Below are 19252 nucleotides of genomic sequence, written 5' to 3' on the forward strand. Positions count from 1 at the left end.
TTGGGGGGGGGACAAAAAGTAAAACTGTCTTCAAAAGTTAATCTGAAGATATCAAGTTAATAAATGTAAAATTCTTTGTTTTCCTGGACAGTTTTTCTTTTTTGAGCTGCGGTTGAGGAATCCTTCAAACCAAAAAGTCTAATTTTGAACATCTCCACTCAATTTGACCGACACAATAAATCTGGTTTCCATATTCAGGCTAAGATATTAGAGAAGCTTCATATTCCTCGTTCTATTTCTCCTCGAGAACCCATTTTGTAGCTGGTTTTCTAACTGGCCGACACTAACCAGCACCACAAACATGCACTTATTGGAACAAAGTGTTATTTTCTGGTTTGGATTCATGGTTTAGGAAAACACTGAAATACTGGTTTAAAGTTGCTCTACAGGACAGAATCAGGAACTTACAGTCCAACAAAACATGTTTCAATTCTATTTCTCGGTTCAGAGTTTATAAATGTTTTGTGTGTAAGCCTCCATGTTTAGCAGACATATTTGCATGTATATGCAATATTGTTTTCCCACTGACCTCACTGTGAGGTCTCTGGATCAGAGCATCAGTGAGCTTTATAGAATTACATTAAGCTGTATGATCGCTGTGAGGATCTTGGACAGAAGCCTAGAATGTAAATGGATAAAACCATGGTAATGATAATATAATAGAATGTGACAGAAGGTGCAGCTGACTCCTCTTACCGTTTCAGCCTCTCTTGATAAGCAGGCTTCTCTTTGGCTCGCTGTGTTAGTAATTATCTGATTATTTCTGCAGAGTGCTGCCAGAGGCTGCGTTGCATTTCCTCAGTTTATCGAGATAAGTCGGACTCAGCTTGCAAGCTTAGCAGATTGGACTCCAGCCCTGCTGGAAGATGACCAGGAAGGGGAAACGGCTCCAACAGACATCTACTGCTGCAGGACGAGAGCCGCCACACAGCGCCGTGGAGAGGAGACAACACTGAGGTAAGATCACCACTCAGATCACCACTCAGATCACTCAGATCACCACACAGATCAACGCATGTGAACACACAGTCATTTTAATGCTCTGGTGTCTGAGCTATGAGGAGCATCAGTGTGTGTGTGTGTGTGTGTGTGTGTGTGTGTGTGTGTGTGTGTGTGTGTCAGAGCAGAGCCTTCCCTCACACACCCCTCACTAGAGCCACCTGATTAATGGTCTCATGGGGTTTTAGAGTAATGGAGGACAGCTTCTCACTTGGCAATCCTGATAGGATGTGTGAGGAGAATGTCCTGAGGTGCAGCCTCTGTTTGAGCGGGTCAGCAGTTTTCTAAGTATCACATTGATCGTGATACACATGTTTAAGAAGTCTGTTTATTTAGATGCCGATGCTGATTTTGAAAATTGCTTAGCAGGGGTTAGTTAACTGACTTATTGAAAATTCAAATCACATGGTTTGCATGATTAAATCTACCGCTACCTTTTAGGAAACAGTTTAGAGTGATCTGCCTTTTTTTTTTTGCATTATTTCTGGAATAAATGAATTCTTGAATTATAAAAATTGTAAACATCTGGAATCTGAAGTTAGTGAGATTTTCTCCCCGTCATCGCAGATGTTTACAGCACTTTGCTTGTTAGAAGAACAAGAGATTTAAAGCTTGACTAGGCGACTTTTAATCTGTTTTTATTGCAAGAACGCTCACACTGCACTCTGAGGACTGAAGAATTAAAGATTAAGCTTTCAGTGGCTTTATTTATCAGAGCATCAGTGGAACACGTTTTAATCTGTTTTAGCAGAACTCCCCATTACGCAAAGAAATTCATCACTTATCAAGCGTGCATGAATCTCACCTGCTTTACATCCTCCTGCTTCTTCTCTGCCACTAGTGGGTGGTGGTGTTGTTTGTATTGTTTGTATTGTTTGTATTGTCAGGAGCGGTGATAAGTTAATACACATTCTCAAGCACAACAAGAAATGAATAAATCTATTTAACGTACTGAAGTCAGGGTTTATAAACAAGGTCTCGGATCAGATCTTTAGACAAAACACTATATTAGGAAAAAGGGAACCTGAGGAAACACGATCAAAAAGTTTACATTTCTTCATCATTATGTAAAGTTGAGTGTAGTTTTGTTAATGTTCAGTCACTGTTGCAGGAAGGAGATGCTGACTCAGCTGGTTTTGGGATGGACTGCCTTGCTCAGCGGACTGCAGCCGGCCGCTGCCTCACGTGAGTACAAACATGAGCCAGAGGCAAACAGACCTTTAGATCACAAAGAGACTCAGACGGACTACAAAGATCTAAGAAAACTGCTAAAGAGATGCAAAGAAAATCACAACTACTGAGAGAAGCAAAGAACTTCATAGAGACACAAAATAAACACATATGGACACAAAAACACAGAGTTTTAGAACTAACTCTGTCTGTCTGTCTGTCTTACTGTCTGTCTGTCTGTCTTACTGTCTGTCTGTCTGTCTGTCTGTCTGTCTGTCTGTCTTACTGTCTGTCTGTCTGTCTGTCTGTCTGTCTGTCTGTCTGTCTTACTGTCTGTCTGTCTTACTGTCTGTCTGTCTGTCTGTCTGTCTGTCTTACTGTCTGTCTGTCTGTCTGTCTGTCTGTCTGTCTGTCTGTCTGTCTGACTGTCTGTCTGTCTGTCTGTCTGTCTGTCTGTCTGTCTGTCTATCTGTCTGTCTTACTGTCTTACTGTCTGTCTGTCTGTCTGTCTGTCTGTCTGTCTGTCTGTCTGTCTGTCTGTCTGTCTGTCTGTCTGTCTGTCTGTACTGTCTGTCTGTCTGTCTGTCTGTCTGTCTGTCTGACTGTCTGTCTGTCTGTCTGTCTGTCTGTCTGTGTAGGGTTTCCATCTAGAAAGGACAGCAGGTGGTCCGTTCCAAAATGTGAAGCCTTCTTCCCTCCTCCACCTCCACCGCCTGTGTTTCCTACAGTAAAACGGAAAGCAGAGCTGATGGTGATCTCACACACACACACACACACACACACACACACACACACACACACACACACACACACACACACACACACACACACACACACACACACACACACACACACACACACACACACACACACACACACACACACACATTGATTAATCAAGAGTGCATTGCTCAGTTAAAAGCCTCTGTTTGTAGATTCAATCCTTGCACTTTTCAAACCCTCCACATGTTGGCTTCAAATGTAAAATGTGTTAACAAAGCTTTACTAAATGCATGACTTCTAACTAAATCATGCTGATTTACATTTCACTCTTCAGGTTGATATGACGGAACACATCACAGGAGCAAAAGGGGAAAAGGTATGTCAGACCTCAGTTATGAATTCTGCTTCTGTTTGGGACCAGGAATCAAGAAATGTGTTATTTAATGAGTTGTGCGTGAGGTAAAGTAGTAGATTACTCTTTTTTTCCGTATTCCGTCACTGCTGTTGGCACTATGCAGCAAACATTAATAGTGTTTCTCTTTACAGGGCTGCAGAGGCCCCAGAGGACCCAAGGTACAGTCTACATTTAACCCCATATTTCTGCATGTGTAGGCTCCTCCCCACAATAAAATGAAAAGTCATGCTTTGTCTAACTGTGTATTTTAGGGGCCACCTGGTGTGACGGGTCCACAGGCAGAACCTGGAACACAAGGACCCATGGGACAGCCAGGTCAAAAGGTCACAGAAAGACTATCCATTGTCTTACATTTTGAAACCATTGGGCGCAGAATATTCAAAAGTCACAAAATATCCAGCCAAGACAAAACAGAGTAACAAAGTCCGCCCACATTTAGAGTTCTCTTTCACTACCATTGTGATTAGTTTTACAGTAGCAAAACAATGTTTATTTACATTAATTTACGTACCTGTATGATTGGAACGTGACTCTTTCCATGCTGTGGTTTGATGCTTCCTCAGGGGGAGAAGGGGGAGCGAGGCTGGAGGGGTCTGTACGGAGACACAGGAACTCCTGGGATGATAAAGGTACATCGTAGCTTCATGTCTCCACATCATGTACTACCTGGTTTGATGTATGTCACATGACCTCATATGCTGGATTTTATTGAGTTTAACTTTTAAATTCTGTTTTTGCCTGAGTGAATTTGAGGCAATGCATGCTCTGTAGAAAATGTTACTGTTGTGCAGTGCCTTTTGGGAGTTTTTAGACTTTATATTCTCTGAACATTTTTACATTTTTACAGACATTTTAGACTACCTGTGCATGATGGAAGCCAGGCAACAACAACCAATACTTTAGTTTGGTTTAAAAGGTTTAAAGCAGAGGTTTTCATGCTCTGATACTTTTAGCCTCTCCCCTCAGACGTTAAGCTCATCCTCTGCTTTAAAGAACAGGAATAACACATTAGTGCTAAGCCAGGCTGCAACGTCAAAGCAGGACAGCCGGGAAAACATCACCTCCAATGACCAACAAACATCCACTGTCCTGTGCACCAAACTCATCCTGCAAAAACTGGAAATAATGTTCCAGGATAGTACCCATCCTCTTTGCTCCAATCACAAACCCCACCTGGAGAAAGAGAGTTAAATATTAATAAAATCATAACAAGAATATATAAGAACTCTTGTCCTCTTTTCCTGAAGCCATCAGCCTGTATAACATGCGGCTTAATCAACAGGTTTCTTAGCTTTCGTATCATATTTTGATCTTACAGTTGATCTTGAAGTGGATTGACTGGGTTTTTAATTTTGTTTATTTGTGATCAAATGTGTTCTATCATGATTATGTTGTGTTTGTCATTCTATTGTTTTTACTCTGGGCTTTATGTGGTTGTCATATCTGGAGCACTGGACCAAACTCATTTTCCCGTGTAGGATAATAAAGTTGATCTGAATATGAATTTAATGTTAGTTTGTTGATGACAGAACTAATAGCCCTTGTGTGTTCGTCCACAGGGCAGTAAGGGACGTAAAGGATTCAGGGTGAGTGACAGTTACGCTGCATGTCTTTGTTATGTACACTTCAAACACTGCTGGCTTTTCCAAAGAGCAACACTTACATTATCATCACTTATTTCTCATGGTCTTTATTTGTTTCTAATTCTCCATCAGGGTGATAAAGGTGTGAGAGGAAACAGAGGACCTGGTGGAGAGAAGGTAAAGGGGAAATCTGGAAATATGACACGATTCTATGAATGATTGAAAACAGTTTGTGTCAGTCGGTCTGTGTGTCTCTTCAGGGTCAGCGTGGAGTCGCTGCAGCGCCAGGAGAGAAGGTAGAACACCGGCTGACACGATACACCTAACAGTCAAAGAATGAATGTGAGTTAAAGTTAAAGCTGTGAAGGCTTCATGTTCTGTGCTGTGCCGTTCCAGGGCGATCCAGGCCAGTGGGGATATGCAGGGCAGAGGGGTGAGCTAGGACCCAGAGGAGAGCCTGGAGGCAGAGGAGCCCTGGTAGGAATAAACAGTGGATGCATAAACAAATAAATATATGATTATGCATATATATAACAATCTATCAACAAATATCCTGCAAGTCTGTCATCTATAACTCAGCATTAATGCAGTTTGATTATGATTATTATTTCTAGACTTGTGTAATGATATGTCGTATGTTAAAATATTCTAAATAAGAAAGGGTTCCTCTTCTCTTTCTCTCGCTTTTCATTTTGCCTTCTAATTTTTCTTTAATTTAAGTTATTACCTTTGTTATCGATTGTAGTAATTATTATTATTATTATTATTATTAAATTATTATTATTTCAACATGCGGTCCCCTGTGTCCTTGATATTTTGTAAACCAGTGACAGCTGTTGTTTCCTTTGTATTTTTTAATCTGAAACAAAAATGAAGAAAGTGTTGTTCGATCATATTTAACAATTTGTCCCCATCATACTGTTGAGATAGAGCTGGTTGGCTCTGGTTGTCTGCCTGCTAACCAGCTTACTGTTCAATCAATTATTCATGAATGAAATACATCATTGTGCTCAGGCGTCAAAGGGATCTCGTGGACCAGCAGGAAGGCTGGGTCACACCGGTCCTTCAGGGCTGTCTGGTGTGAATGGAGAGGCTGGACTACCTGGACAAGGTCTGTGAGATCAACCGGTCGTACCAAACATGACTCTGATCTTTGGTTTTTATTGCTCTACATATATATATTTATGCATAAATACACACAAACATAGCAATAAAACAACATAACATCATCATAATTAAATGGAAACAGTTTTCAATGATAACTTGTGTTGTAGTGTACGTCCTACCAGGCCTGCAGGGAGAAACAGGAAACCGAGGTCCTTCAGCCAAATGCAACTGTTCACAGGTTCAAACCCCAGAGAGGTTGTGGGACAGAGTCCAGGCGGTCAGTGTCACACACACACACACACACACACACACACACACACACACACACACACACACACACACACACACACACACACACACACACACACACACACACACACACACACACACACACACACACACACACACATTATGAAATGGATTACATTTTTGACTGATTACCACATTGTAGTCAGTGTTGTGATATAAACAACACTTAAACTCACTTATCTGAAGTTTAAGCCTAAAGTTTTCCTCTTCAGCTGGTGGTTACGGATCCCCTGATTGGCCATTTAAAGGAGATAAAATGAAATAATTCAAAACATTTTTAATTCTTATTATTTTTTGAATTGGTGAAGCACAACGTGATAGGTTCATGTCTTTCTTTGCATTGTGGAAGCTCTCAGAATTCAACCTCGTTCAAGAAAGAAATTAACATTTCCCCTTTTTTCACTGTGTAATATTTGCGTTCGTTGGCATAATACTTATTTAAAAAAATGATATCGATGTGTGACTTCCATTCTTTACAATGCTTTCTGGCCCCTTACAAATGAAAAAAATATCCGTCTCCCTCCAGATCTTTCTTGCTGACGGAGAGAGACAGATGAGGAGGCTTCGGGCGGAGAATGTGATGGTGCTGCGGACAGACAAAAAAGCTCTGTACATCTACTCTGACTCTCAGTGGATCAACGTGATGGTAACTACAGCTGGAGACGCATTAAAACCACCAGGATGGAATCACCATGACAACAGTAGTCATGTTATATAAATAAGTGGATGTATCCTCATTAACTGGTTTGATTAGTCACTAGAGTGGTTATTAAATCACACTAATGTACAAGTGAAGGTGTAGTTGAATGAATTCTCTTATTAACTATTCCTCTTTCTGTTTCCATGCTGCTTCCTGTTTGGACCAGTAGGACCCCAGACACTGACCCCTCTCCATTGAACCCAGAATAAAGTGCCCTTGAGCAAGATCCTTAACTCAGTGGCCACCAGCTCAGGCTGTGGTTATACTGGGAAGCTTACAGATGTGGATGTTAGTGAGAGCGATCAGTGTCCTGAAACTCAAATAATGTTAAATAATCTGTACAGCTCCTCTATTTATTATTATTTATTGCATTTATATATATCAGTCATTCTTAAATGTAGCGTTTCCTATCATAGGATTCATGAATGCATGTGAATTGTTCCAGCATGTAACCTTGAAACAATCCTCATCCAGTGTTTCTCTTTGGTAACATGTAAACATTAACAGTATTTTTCATTTATATTTGTTCCCTTTGTAAACAGTTTAATTGAATTAACCTAGAATGCATTTTTTATTTAATGTACATTCCTGTATATAATGCTGCTGCAGTGATCCAGCTCCTATGAGAAACATGAATAAACACTCATACAGAGGTTGTAAGTTTTGGATTTTCTATTATTTAGTCTCTGTGTTTCCTTCAAGGAATTATGAGTTGAATGTGTGTGTATGTGACAGGTAATCAGGTTAAAGTTTGTGGTGGAACATAAAGGTCTGGATACTTCACTAACAAGTTAATTATATAAAGTTCACTATATAAAGTATAATCAAACTATACTGTGATTTTTAATGACATATTATACTATGCCCTTTTTAATGACTTGTTTATGACATACAGTACCATGACTTTTAATATGACGGTATTCTTAGACTTTTTCATGGCATACTATGGTATGTCATGAAAAATGACATATGATAAATGATAAATACTTCATAAAAAGTCATAGTATAGTATGTCATAAACATACATAAACATAAACATTCCTAAACATAGAGTGCAATGGAATTAAAACAAAAGTCACAGAGAATTTAAAGAGATGGGGAGCATTTCTAGCGGTTCCCACATGGAGATGGCTGAGCTGTTGGCTTACAGCTAACAGTGCTAGCAGCTCTAACAGTGCAGAGTTTACCTGAGTGGGAATCAGAGGGTGGCTGCTAAGTTTCCATGTCGACGCTGTCGGTCGGGACCTCATTCTGTGCTCACATAGTTGTTTGCTGCAATATTTATTTTCAGAATGTCAAATGCATGTATCATTAGATATCAAAGTAGGTTCATAGACAGACTGAAGAACCCATCATCATCATATCAATCCCTAATAACAATCCCATGACACCTGTGGAGAAAAAAACTCAAGAATCTGCACTTCAGTTTGACTCATTTCTCATTTATTTTAAATGCAACAGCAGGTTCGACACCCACAGCAGCCATGTGCTCTGCTGGGTGTCCTTGAGCAAGATATTTCACGACATTGATCAGTTTTAAACTGTAAGTTGTTCTCGAGTGTCACTGAAATACACCATGATGTAGACTTGGTAATTCTTTTTCCTGCATGGCAGTGGGCATAGGAAGTACTTCTCTCGGGTGAATTCTCCCCTCCAACAATATCACAAAACGGATTTGATCATAAAAACTAATTGAAACAATTTTTTTAACCATGATTATTGTACATTCAAATTAAATCAGAGTACTTCAAAAAACAGAAACGATTGCACATTTAAAAATCAGAACTGGAGTATTATCACGTTTTTTTGGCATCTGTGCTGTTGCACTGGTGGTCACATGTCACACTGACCATTAAATCTGCTGCAATGGAGATAAGAAACAGGAAACCCAAGCTCAGCTGCACATCAAATCAAAAAACCTACGACCAGTAAGTGTATTTTAAAAAAACCTCGATCAGCTGATCTGGACACAGTTTTTCTTTAAAATGCCAGACCATGTTTCTGTAACTGTAAAAGTGTGTAAGGATGCTTGCAGACTAGCTAACTATTTAACAGACTGGGTTTATCCAGATGGATATCTAATCTGATGTATGCGCCCCACTGGAACATACTATAGTGACTATTCGCTATCTAAAGGACAACATTTTGTCAAACATGTCTCTAAAGACAAGAATCCGACCTGTCTGTTATAAGTACTGACTTACTAGATGTCTAATCCCCAAAGCGACTCAGGGTGTATCCATTAGGCATCGTTCTCTATGTGCCACTGCTGCTTTCAGAGTGCTTACAACTGTCTCCTGACACAAGAGCACTCCTTTATTCTTTTTTTTGTCCAGGAATCTCAAAGCACTTAAGGTCAGTAGGGTCAGAGAATAGCTTGCGCCTACATTTTGAGTCATCATTTTGTCAAAAAAATAGTCCAAGACACAAAAGATTTCAGGTCACCATCGTAGGTGACAAAGAAAATGAATATTTATATTTGAGATTTGCAACCAGCGCATTCTTGACATTTTTCTTTGCTTTAAGCATAACTTAAAATAATATAAAACCTGTTGCAGATGAATTTCCTATTAGTCTATTGACTTATCGGTTAATCAACTTATGATTTCAACTCTAAAATATCTGGCTGATATTAGGCAACAAAAAAAAAGAAGAAAACTCAGAGGCTCTGTGTACGTCACTCATTAGAATACCTAACACAGCAGAGGAGGCTGGAGTTACAGCAGAAACAGAGGCAACACACAGACATTTCCTCAACTTAGAAGTAAAGAATTTGAACCTTTATAACCTCTAGGCATGGGCACGTTGCTGCTTCTCTGGATGCTACCACTGGGTGGCGCTAACTCAAGGTCTGGTCCCACACCAGCTCCTCCAAGGCTTCCTTCATTTGGCCCAAATTCCTCTTTTTCTGTCTGCGGTATTTGACATAGATGGCAGTGTGTGAACAGCAAACCCTAAACTCCAGACTTCATGTCTCCATGTCAGAAAGCTGACGGATGACATCACAGAAGTTACAGTTTGTGCGTTATGGTCACGTTACAGTGCACCTGTGAGCAGTTTTGAGCGTTTCGTTTTTTCAGGCACTTGTTCCCTGGGCTTCTCTGATCTCTTTAGATGCTTTAAGTGGACACACACCTTCTAATAACTACTAGCAAAAGTGACCAGTTGTTAAAGATGACAGACATGCCTGTTTCAACCAGCATCTCTATCATCTCCTTCTTTCACCGGTTATCAAAGAATTACCTTCAATCAAATGTTTCCAAACTGTTTTAATGTTGCTAAGGCTGAGCTCAGATTTGGGACAGTAATGATTATGCAAAACTAATGGATATTAACAAGTTTAAATCTGGATGATCTTTCAGTTGGACAGCTGAGATCAGGGAGATCAAGGGAGATGTAAATGTGTAAGCTATGTCCTGACTTTACAGAGAGAAGAGAAGGTGTTAGAACAAATTATGAAATAACATAATTTGATGCATCGTCATTGAAGGCCTGTAATCTGAGCACTGCCTTACCTGCTGATTCTCTATCTGATTTACAAATATGTATTCAATCAGTGTGCATTTATGAATTAAACAACCGATAAGCCATGATGTTCTTAATTTAAAGACATAAAATCAGATGAAATGATTCAAATACTAACTAGTTCCGTAACTCAGATCAACACTTATCTGTGACATTATTTTTGCGAATACAGACCCAAAGTCCAGTCAAACTCATTCTCTTCTGACACTTCTTAAAAACTTAAAATAATTATAATAATAATAATAATAATAATAATAATATCTTTCCAGTATTAAATAATCTTATATAAAAACACACACAAAAAAAGATTGAAATAAATGGCAATGCTCCCCGGCCCCCCCCCCCCCCGGTTCACAACATACACTTCTATACACATCCCCCCACTTTCGCATCTCTCGCTCCTTCCATCGATCCCTCCTTCCCTTCGTCGGTGACGTTCCTTCCGTTGCCACGGCTCCATGCAGTACCAGTTATTGTGCAGCAAATAGTCTCTGTTGCTGTTGTCATTCAAGTCTTGTCTTTTGTATACTTCAATGCAAAGCTGCACAGACATTGTGAAAAAAGCTTGATAGGTGATTTTTCTGGCTTGCTTGTATACAGATATATATGTACATATATATATATACTTTTTTGTACTCATGTCATTGGGTTAAACATGTATTGGTAATGATAGTAATAATGAGGATAATAGGAACAATCATAATCTGAGATTAAGAGTAGGAAAGACGACTTGCTACTTGCTCGGAAATCCAAGGGTGGATGGTTTAGGATGAGGAGAGACGGACAAGTCAAGACAGACATTGATTATTTCTTCTCTGCATGAGACCTAAATAGTCAGTTCAGTTCTTTAGGCTCCACCCATTCTCCTCGCTCTCTACCAGTCACCCGTCAGTTTGGTGCTTTGGTCCCGTTTTGGAGGAGCGGGAGGTGGGCCTCGCCGCAGCGTTGCATAGCCTGAGATGTTGGCGTGTTTGGTGGAGTGGGATTTCGAGTGGTGGCGAGACAAAGTTTGGGAGTGTCCTCGGACGCCCTGCTGCTGCATGAGCTCGGGCGGAGGAGGCGGTAGGAGCGCCATGTCGTCCATGGTGCCCACGGGCTCCATCTTAGAGGAGGAGATGAGGGTGGAAGACGTGAGCGAGCCGTGGCGAGACACCGACTTCCTCTTAAGGGTGCGGTTGAGGTCTTCCAGGAAGTGGGGCTTTAGTGCCAGGGTGCTCGGCCCCGGGGATTTCGGGGAGGTGGGGGGGATGGGGGAGGAGGAAGAGGAATAAGAGGACAGGGAGGGAGGTGGGGTTTGAGAGAGAGGAGGCGGCGAGAGGGGCATTGACGTCGTATTGTCGTACTGGGTGGTGTTGCTGGTCCGCCGGTTCAGCGTCGGAGGAAGGACTGCCCCCTTTTTCAACGAACCTTGTTTCCATGACGACGACGACAAGGAGGAAGGTGCCGACTGTTGAGGTGGATGCATCTGAGGCTGGGGGTTCACCACGGCGACCTTTGGGGGCTGATGGAACTCTGACGGGTGGGGAGGAGGAGGGAAAAGCTCAAAGTCACTGGGGGAGGCGGGAAGTAGTCGGGGAGTCGAGGTGAGGGGGCTGGGCGGGGGAGGTGGGGGAGGAGGGGATGGGAACTCCGTGGGCTGATGGTGCTGGCCCGTCTGGAGCCCCTGGAGGGCCAACGGGAGGTTGGCCAGGTTCAGCTTCCCCGGCTTGGGAAGCGGAGCAGGAAGTGCAGAGGAATCTTTAGAAGGAGATCCGGTCGCTGAGGAGGAGCTGGAGGACGTACCCGTTTGAGGAGTTTGGCCAAACTTGCTGACCAGGCTCTCCACCTTCTTTGGCCTCTCATCCTGGATCTCGCCAGTTGAGCTGCACCGGATGGAGGAGGCTCTCTGCGGGGCTGGCGGAGGCCCCCGCTTGTTGGATCCCGTGGATGAGGTGGAAGGAGACTTCTTTATGGGGGAACCCGTCTTGGATGAAGACGGAGGTGGAGGGAAATCTCCCATCGAGCTGTCAAAAGGAGGTGGGGGGAACTCTGGAGACAGCGGAGCCACAACGCCTCCTGGCTGCCACTTTGGTTTGGCCTTGACCGCCGGAGGAGACTGAGGAGCAGTGAACTTCGATCCTTCCATGGAGTTGGACGCGGACAGAGAGGAAGCAGAAGAGTTTCCAGGAAACTGATTGACAATCTGTTTGACCAAAGAGGAGGTAGCGGCCGCGATGGAGACGGAAGAAGAGGAAGCGGAGGGGGAGATGGAGAGGTTTTTGGAGGAGAGGCTGTGCTGCTTCGGCAGAGTGGGAGGAGGCTGATTTGGGGAATGTCCTGTCGAGAAACTCTGCTGCTTTTTGACCGGCCCGTGGCCGATAAAGGGCTGTGATGGCGACACAGGTGAGAGGGCGATCGGTAGGGAAGAAGGACCCGAGGGTTTGCGGGCAGTTTGAGGGGGAAAACCAACAGTGAAGGTTTTGGGAGGTGCAGGAGGGGGCGCGTTGGGGGACAGAGGCCGGAAAACTTGCAGGGTGGTTGGAGGAGAAAGCTCAGCTGGAGGTGGAGGAGGAGAATTATCCTCGCCTGTTTCCTGGCTGAATTCGTACACCATGTGAGGAAACTTCTGCGCCAGGAACTGCTGGAGGCCACTGTGGGAGAAGTTGGCGTAGGAGTCGGAGTTTGGCTCTGGAGGTGGAGGCGGAGGTAACCCGTTGGCCTCTGGGCTCTCCGGTGGAGGAGGCGGGAGGTAGGAGGGCTCCTGCATGTCCTCGTCTAGCGGAGGTGGAGGTGGCAGAGCGGAGGGGCTGCATGCACCGAATTTCAGCGCGGCCACGGCGGAGCCAGGAGCCGGCGTGGCGGGCGGAGGAGGAGGAGGGGGAGACGGTGGAAGCGGAGGGGAGGTGCTGTAAACGGCTGGGAGGGTGTTGTAATTGGATTTGGCAGACGGGATGGGGAGGGCAGGCGAGGCGGCGCCGGCCGGCTGCGTCCTGGACTGGTTCTGGCTCTGCAGGCGAGCCAGGGTGCTGTACTTGATGTATGAGGGGGTGGTCGATGGCATTTGGGCCACACTCGCCATGGGTGGAGGGGGCGGAGGTGGTGAGGGCGGTGACGGAGAGGAGTCGTCGGATGGGACGAGGTCGTCGGTGTAGCTGCTCCGGGAGGTCGGCTGGGGGGAGAGGATCTGGACGGGGATCGGCCTACTGATAGGGTCGATCCTCATCATCTGGAGAGGGTGATGGAGAGGAGGGAGCACAGAGGGAGGAAGAGAAACACAATTAAATCCTGTACAAAAGTCTCTTCCATTGTCACGTTTCTGAAACAAACAATCCGAGACAAGATGCTAGAAGTCAAACAACAAACCAGTGCAGTCTGAGGACACACAAACTCCAACTCCAAGCACATCGCAACACTGAAACTGAAACTTTCTGTCCTACAATAATCACCTTGAGGATGGAGGCTATATTTATTAGAGTCAATATTTCCAATCAAGTTGTGTGGAATGAACATGTTCCAAGGGAGACTCCAAACCATGACGGCAGACTTTATCGCTCCTTTCAGCAGTGACAAAGGCAGGGCAGAGCAGATCTATTCCTTCTGTTCTTACCTTTTACAATGTGAGCATTTGGCTAAAAGGAAACTCAATGAAATAGCTTTGCAGTAGCTTAGGCTATACAACACTTTAACCTCTGCGCTGGGTCAATAGGATACCCGTAGTTGGCGAATATATTATCTATATCTTCACGCAGCTTCATTTAACAGCATTTAACAAATTATCTGGTTCCAAACCGGGTCAAATAGGTTGTGAACTGGATCTAAAATGTGATTAAATTTATCTTAATGGTGTTAATCTGGTCACAGATGTGTCAAACAAGTTTTAGGATAAACAATGTCATTTTAAAAAAAAGTATTATTTGTTTGTTAGGAGGACATTCCATCACACCACGAGGTTAGAACAAATCAACAGTTGAGCTGCAGCCATTTAAAAATAGGGACATACAGTACACCAGTCAAATTCACAACAAACTGATTTGAAGATTTTTGTTTCTGATTTAATAACGCCATCAGTAATTGTAAATAACCACTATCAGAAAAGAGCAACTCCAAAGTGTTTAGCAGCTTGAGAACTATTTGCTGTTTTTTTTTGGCTTCTTTAGATTTGTACAGTTTAACACTGGTGAACATGACTAAATGTAAATATATAATTAACCATAGAAGGTTTGAAAACAGTTGTCTTTTGTCTTTGTGGAGTAATATCTTCCTAAATCTTTCATAGTTCAGGTCAGATCAATTCAAAAGTGGCTCAACAAAACAAAAAAACACTTGCAAGCTCTAATAAATCAAATATATCACCAGTAAGACAAATTCATTAATCTAAGAAATCTGACCTCCTATAAATATGTAGACCGTCAGCTGATGGTTAGATGTGAATATAGCAGAGTTTAAGCTCAGCTACTTAATGTAACGAGAATTTTTACTGTGCACATCAAGCATTACAAGCACCTCTGCTACACGACCTCAAGCACTAGAAGGTGAGCGCACCTTGCATAGTTTTTCCTATACGAAAGAATTTATATAAAAATAAATCATAATGCAGTAATAGCATTTGCTGACGCTACATCCACAAGTGCTGATTAAGGTAGTGCGATGCTAACTGGTCTTAAAAGGTCACTTCAAAGCACCAACACAAACACCTTCATGTTTTAAAGGCTGCAGCCAAACTGTCAACATGCCTATTACATCACTTCCTGTCTAACCTCCACTCCCTCCTCCTCCTGCACAGAGAGGAACGGCCATACGTCCCTTCACCCTTCGTCGCTGGCAGGGAAGCAGAGGGGAAATATGGGAAATGTAGTCTACACATAAACAGGACAATGACAGGACAGGAGGGTGTGTGTGTGTGTGTGTGTGTGTGTGTGTGTGTGTGTGTGTGTGTGTGTGTGTGTGTGTGTGTGTGTGTGTGTGTGTGTGTGTGTGTGTGTGTGTTCACCCTCTCCTTGCGTTCCTCTCCTCCAGGCGTCGGAGAAGATGGAGCTGACAGCACTCTGGGAGCGGGTGTGGCCCGATGTTGTCATCTCTGACACGCCGCTGTCCGATTGGCTGGAGTGGTTGGACTGGGACTCTGAGGTGAAAACACGCATGCAAAAGTAGAGTTTTGGTTTACTTTTTTATGCCTATTTTATTTGATCTATTAATGTATATTATCAATAATGAAAAAAATGACTGTGGTTAATTTTTGCTGCTTTTGCTTGTTTAACCAGTGGAAAATATCTATAAATGGAACATTTGACCCAAATCAGACAGACTGACTGACCTGGAAGGCTGGAGGAGCTGGATCCTGACTTGATGGAGGAAGAAGAGAGGGAGGACCAATCATAGGCCGCCTCCGTCCTCCTCATTGCCTCCTGGAAGTTGATGTACAGTTGTTTCCCGTACTGATAGACAGACAGACAAACAGGTATCAGCGGATATGCAACTACATGAAAATGACAGCAAACACATAACATCATTGAGGGAAACAGTTTGATTTAATTTACTGCATGTTCATCTCACTAAACACAGTGCAGCATGGGAACTGTTACGGTATTAATAACACTGGTTCTACAGGATGAGATACCACCAGCTAAATGTTACGTTTTAAAACAGGAAACGCTTTTACCTTGGCGATGCGAATACTGTTGATCCACTGTTGGAGGGTTCTGACATCATCACAGCAGAGGTACTTGATGTACTGAGACTTCTTCTGGATCTGAGGATGCTACACACAAAACACACACACTCTGAAAGACTGTCATGGTTTCAGTGCAGGCAGAAAACACGAGCACACATGAAACGCTGGAGCTGCGAGAGCTCATCAGCTACAGTAATGAGACAAGGACAGTGCGTTGCCGTTGGAAACACATCCAACATGCTGCAACCAGATGTGCTGATCAATGGGATGATAAAGGTTTGGGTGCTTTGAATGTTTAAATATAGCTATTAAAAAAAACTTCTCCTAATGCACAGGATTCATAAACCTTTCAATTTTTTCGATGCATTTTGGTATTTTCAATATCATAGCCTACTGTGACCTGTTGCCTTTTTTTTTCGGTGTTTGTTCAGAAAGGTTTGAAATTTTCCTTGTTTTTAATTGAAAAAAAACTGTTCACCATAGTTGCCAGTGGGCAAAATGTTACCTCAGTCCTCAGCAGGAGGATTCTGTCTGCCTTCGATACTTGCACTTTTGCATTTAAAATAAATAAAAAGAAATGTTTCCTTATGCAATTTATTTTTTCTGCTGTATCGAATTCAAACTGGAATGCGACTCCTAAACCGGGGAATATGAATGTGAATTTTGTGTACAGTTACACATCTACTCTTAAGGATACTTTGTTACGATACTATTGTTGTACTATTACTCAACTCCTGTCTAAAATAACAATCAAACCACTGCAATATAAATCAATTAAACAAAAAAAAAATATTGTTATACTCTTGTCTTTTCTTAGAAAAGAGGTGTCATTACTCTGTCGCACCACTAGGTGGCATTGGGAGACTACAGTGCCACAAACCAGACAGTAGTATTATATCATAACCCCCATCCCGCCTGTGTTTCGGTGTATTTGTGTGAGAATGTACCTTCAGCACCATGCAGTAGTCGGTGGGAGCCTTGTACTTGCTCTTGTAGTCCTGTCCGTGGTAAACATTAACGTGATCCAGCTGGAGAAAACACACCAGGTCTCTGGATGCCTACACAGACACACACACACACACCTTCAGTTTCACAATAACTAAACATCATCCTTGTCGCCCTCTGAGCTTCTTGTCCCTTCACTCACCTTGGCCTTTCCTTTGGGGACATAGTAGATTCCAGAAGCCCTCAGCAGAAAGTAGCGTTTCTTCCACGACTTCTTGCCGTCCTCTTTCAGCCACAACACTCCCTCCATCTCGGGGACGGACACGGAGCTGCCACCAAAACACTCCTGACACACACACACACACACACACACACACACACACTCCACACACACACACACACACACACACACACACACACACACACACACACACACACACACACACACACACACACACACACACACACACACACACACACACACACACACACACACACACACAGAGAGAGAGAGAGAGAAACAGCAGATACTTGTTCAGTTTCAGTGCACACCACAGTTTCACCAGCTGAACTGAAGAATGAGTGAGAGCGATTTGTTGACAGATTGACTCGTTCATATCACAGTAAACAATTATTCACCGTATCATGAAATCATCATCTATTTCTACGTAGATTTCATACAGTTTGGCTGCAGATCGCCTTGGAAGGTGAACATGATAGCGATAAGTAATTCAAGGCCAAATATTGAATGCATAAGGACGTACCTTAAAGGAATACTTCACCCACAGAATGAACACTTGTATATCAAATACGTGCCTCGTGTTACCTTGCAATACCAAAGAGTTTTAAATAGTGAGGTTATATTTAACAAAGAAGAACGACTGGATAAATGAGACTTGGATTATTCTGCACAGACTTTTGTGAGAGTTTGTAAAGGCATGTTTTAATTTATTTTTAATCATTTGCTTCAATTCATCATCAATTCATTCAATTTTTCTCTGTTTTTGCATTTTTCATTCACTGTGGAAGCACAAGAGAAAATACTAAGTTTCCTTCAGGAATTCAAGGTAACACAAAGGTTATACAAATGGTCATTTTGTGGGTTTAATATTAATTTAAACAGAATTAAATGGGCTTGACAGAATCACTATAAGTGGCTGGTAGCTCAATGTAAAGGTGGATCTTTTACTGAAGTGATGTGCGCATGCCTCGGAACGCCATTTTCTGGAATATCTACCAACGCAGGTAGATCAAAACTGTAAGATGTAAACGTTCTAGAGGATTTCAGGATGAAAATGCATTTGAGGAAGCAGCTGTGAAAGAGGAAAAAACAAACTAACCTCTAACAGAGCCTCTTTGTTTCTTTCAGCCATCTCACATGTCTCCTTCCGCCCCAACAAGTAGTTCTGTAGCAGACGGGGCAAGAAAGAAAAACAGAGGACTTGTAAGCAATATAAAAAAAAAAGAAAAAAACATCTGTAGTGTTTAATTCAATAATTGCCTTTTATTAACTCCGCTATGTGTTTATTGTGTGTGTTAATGGATCTCACCTGTGGGTTTTTGAACAGAGCATACTTCTCGATGCGTTCAGTGAACATCAGGCGGTTCTGGCTGTCTCTGGTCCAGTTCAACAGGTTCTCCACCAGGTTCTCATGATCCTCGAAGATCCGCTCTGTCGAGAGTCAAAGAGATTTTTTTTATTAGTTGATTTTCTTTTAAGTCTGCTCAAAGCAAGAAAATCAATCCGAATACAGAAAATGCAGCCTGTTATTTTCCAGAATGCACTGCTTTCTCATGGAGACTGTCAAATGTTAATGTTAAACTTATGTAATCCACATATATAACGTCATGCCTTTTAAAGCTTAGGATTTCCAAACGTTTCCCTGATCTTTTCATTCGTGTATGTGGACCTCCGGGCTTTGTCTCTCTAAATTGTATTCCAGGAAAGAGGCGGATGGAACCCAAAGGTTATGAATGAAAGCTTAAAGTCTCTCATGCAAAAACAATGCATTTATCAATGAAAAAACTGAGGTAGTGACTAAAAAGACAAATGGGTAAAAACACTAAGTATAAATATCGCAAGTTTTAATTATTGTTCATTTAAGCATCTTATATTTATATAATTA

At 42.4% G+C, this 19252-nt stretch overlaps 1 protein-coding gene across 1 annotated transcript in view; it reads right to left on the minus strand.

Moving 5' to 3' along the window:
* Positions 1-10882: 10882 nt before the first annotated feature.
* The window catches only part of raph1a (Ras association (RalGDS/AF-6) and pleckstrin homology domains 1a), a 62271-nt gene continuing 53901 nt past the window's right edge, over positions 10883-19252 (minus strand). The window contains 8 exon segments of the mRNA XM_054615078.1: positions 10883-13738; positions 15504-15632; positions 15825-15945; positions 16170-16268; positions 17129-17239; positions 17329-17472; positions 18467-18532; positions 18677-18798. Coding sequence (XP_054471053.1) covers positions 11406-13738; positions 15504-15632; positions 15825-15945; positions 16170-16268; positions 17129-17239; positions 17329-17472; positions 18467-18532; positions 18677-18798 — 3125 coding nt within the window. The 3' untranslated portion in view covers positions 10883-11405.

Source organism: Anoplopoma fimbria, chromosome 16, assembly GCF_027596085.1.
Source record: "Anoplopoma fimbria isolate UVic2021 breed Golden Eagle Sablefish chromosome 16, Afim_UVic_2022, whole genome shotgun sequence".
Taxonomy (NCBI): domain Eukaryota; kingdom Metazoa; phylum Chordata; class Actinopteri; order Perciformes; family Anoplopomatidae; genus Anoplopoma; species Anoplopoma fimbria.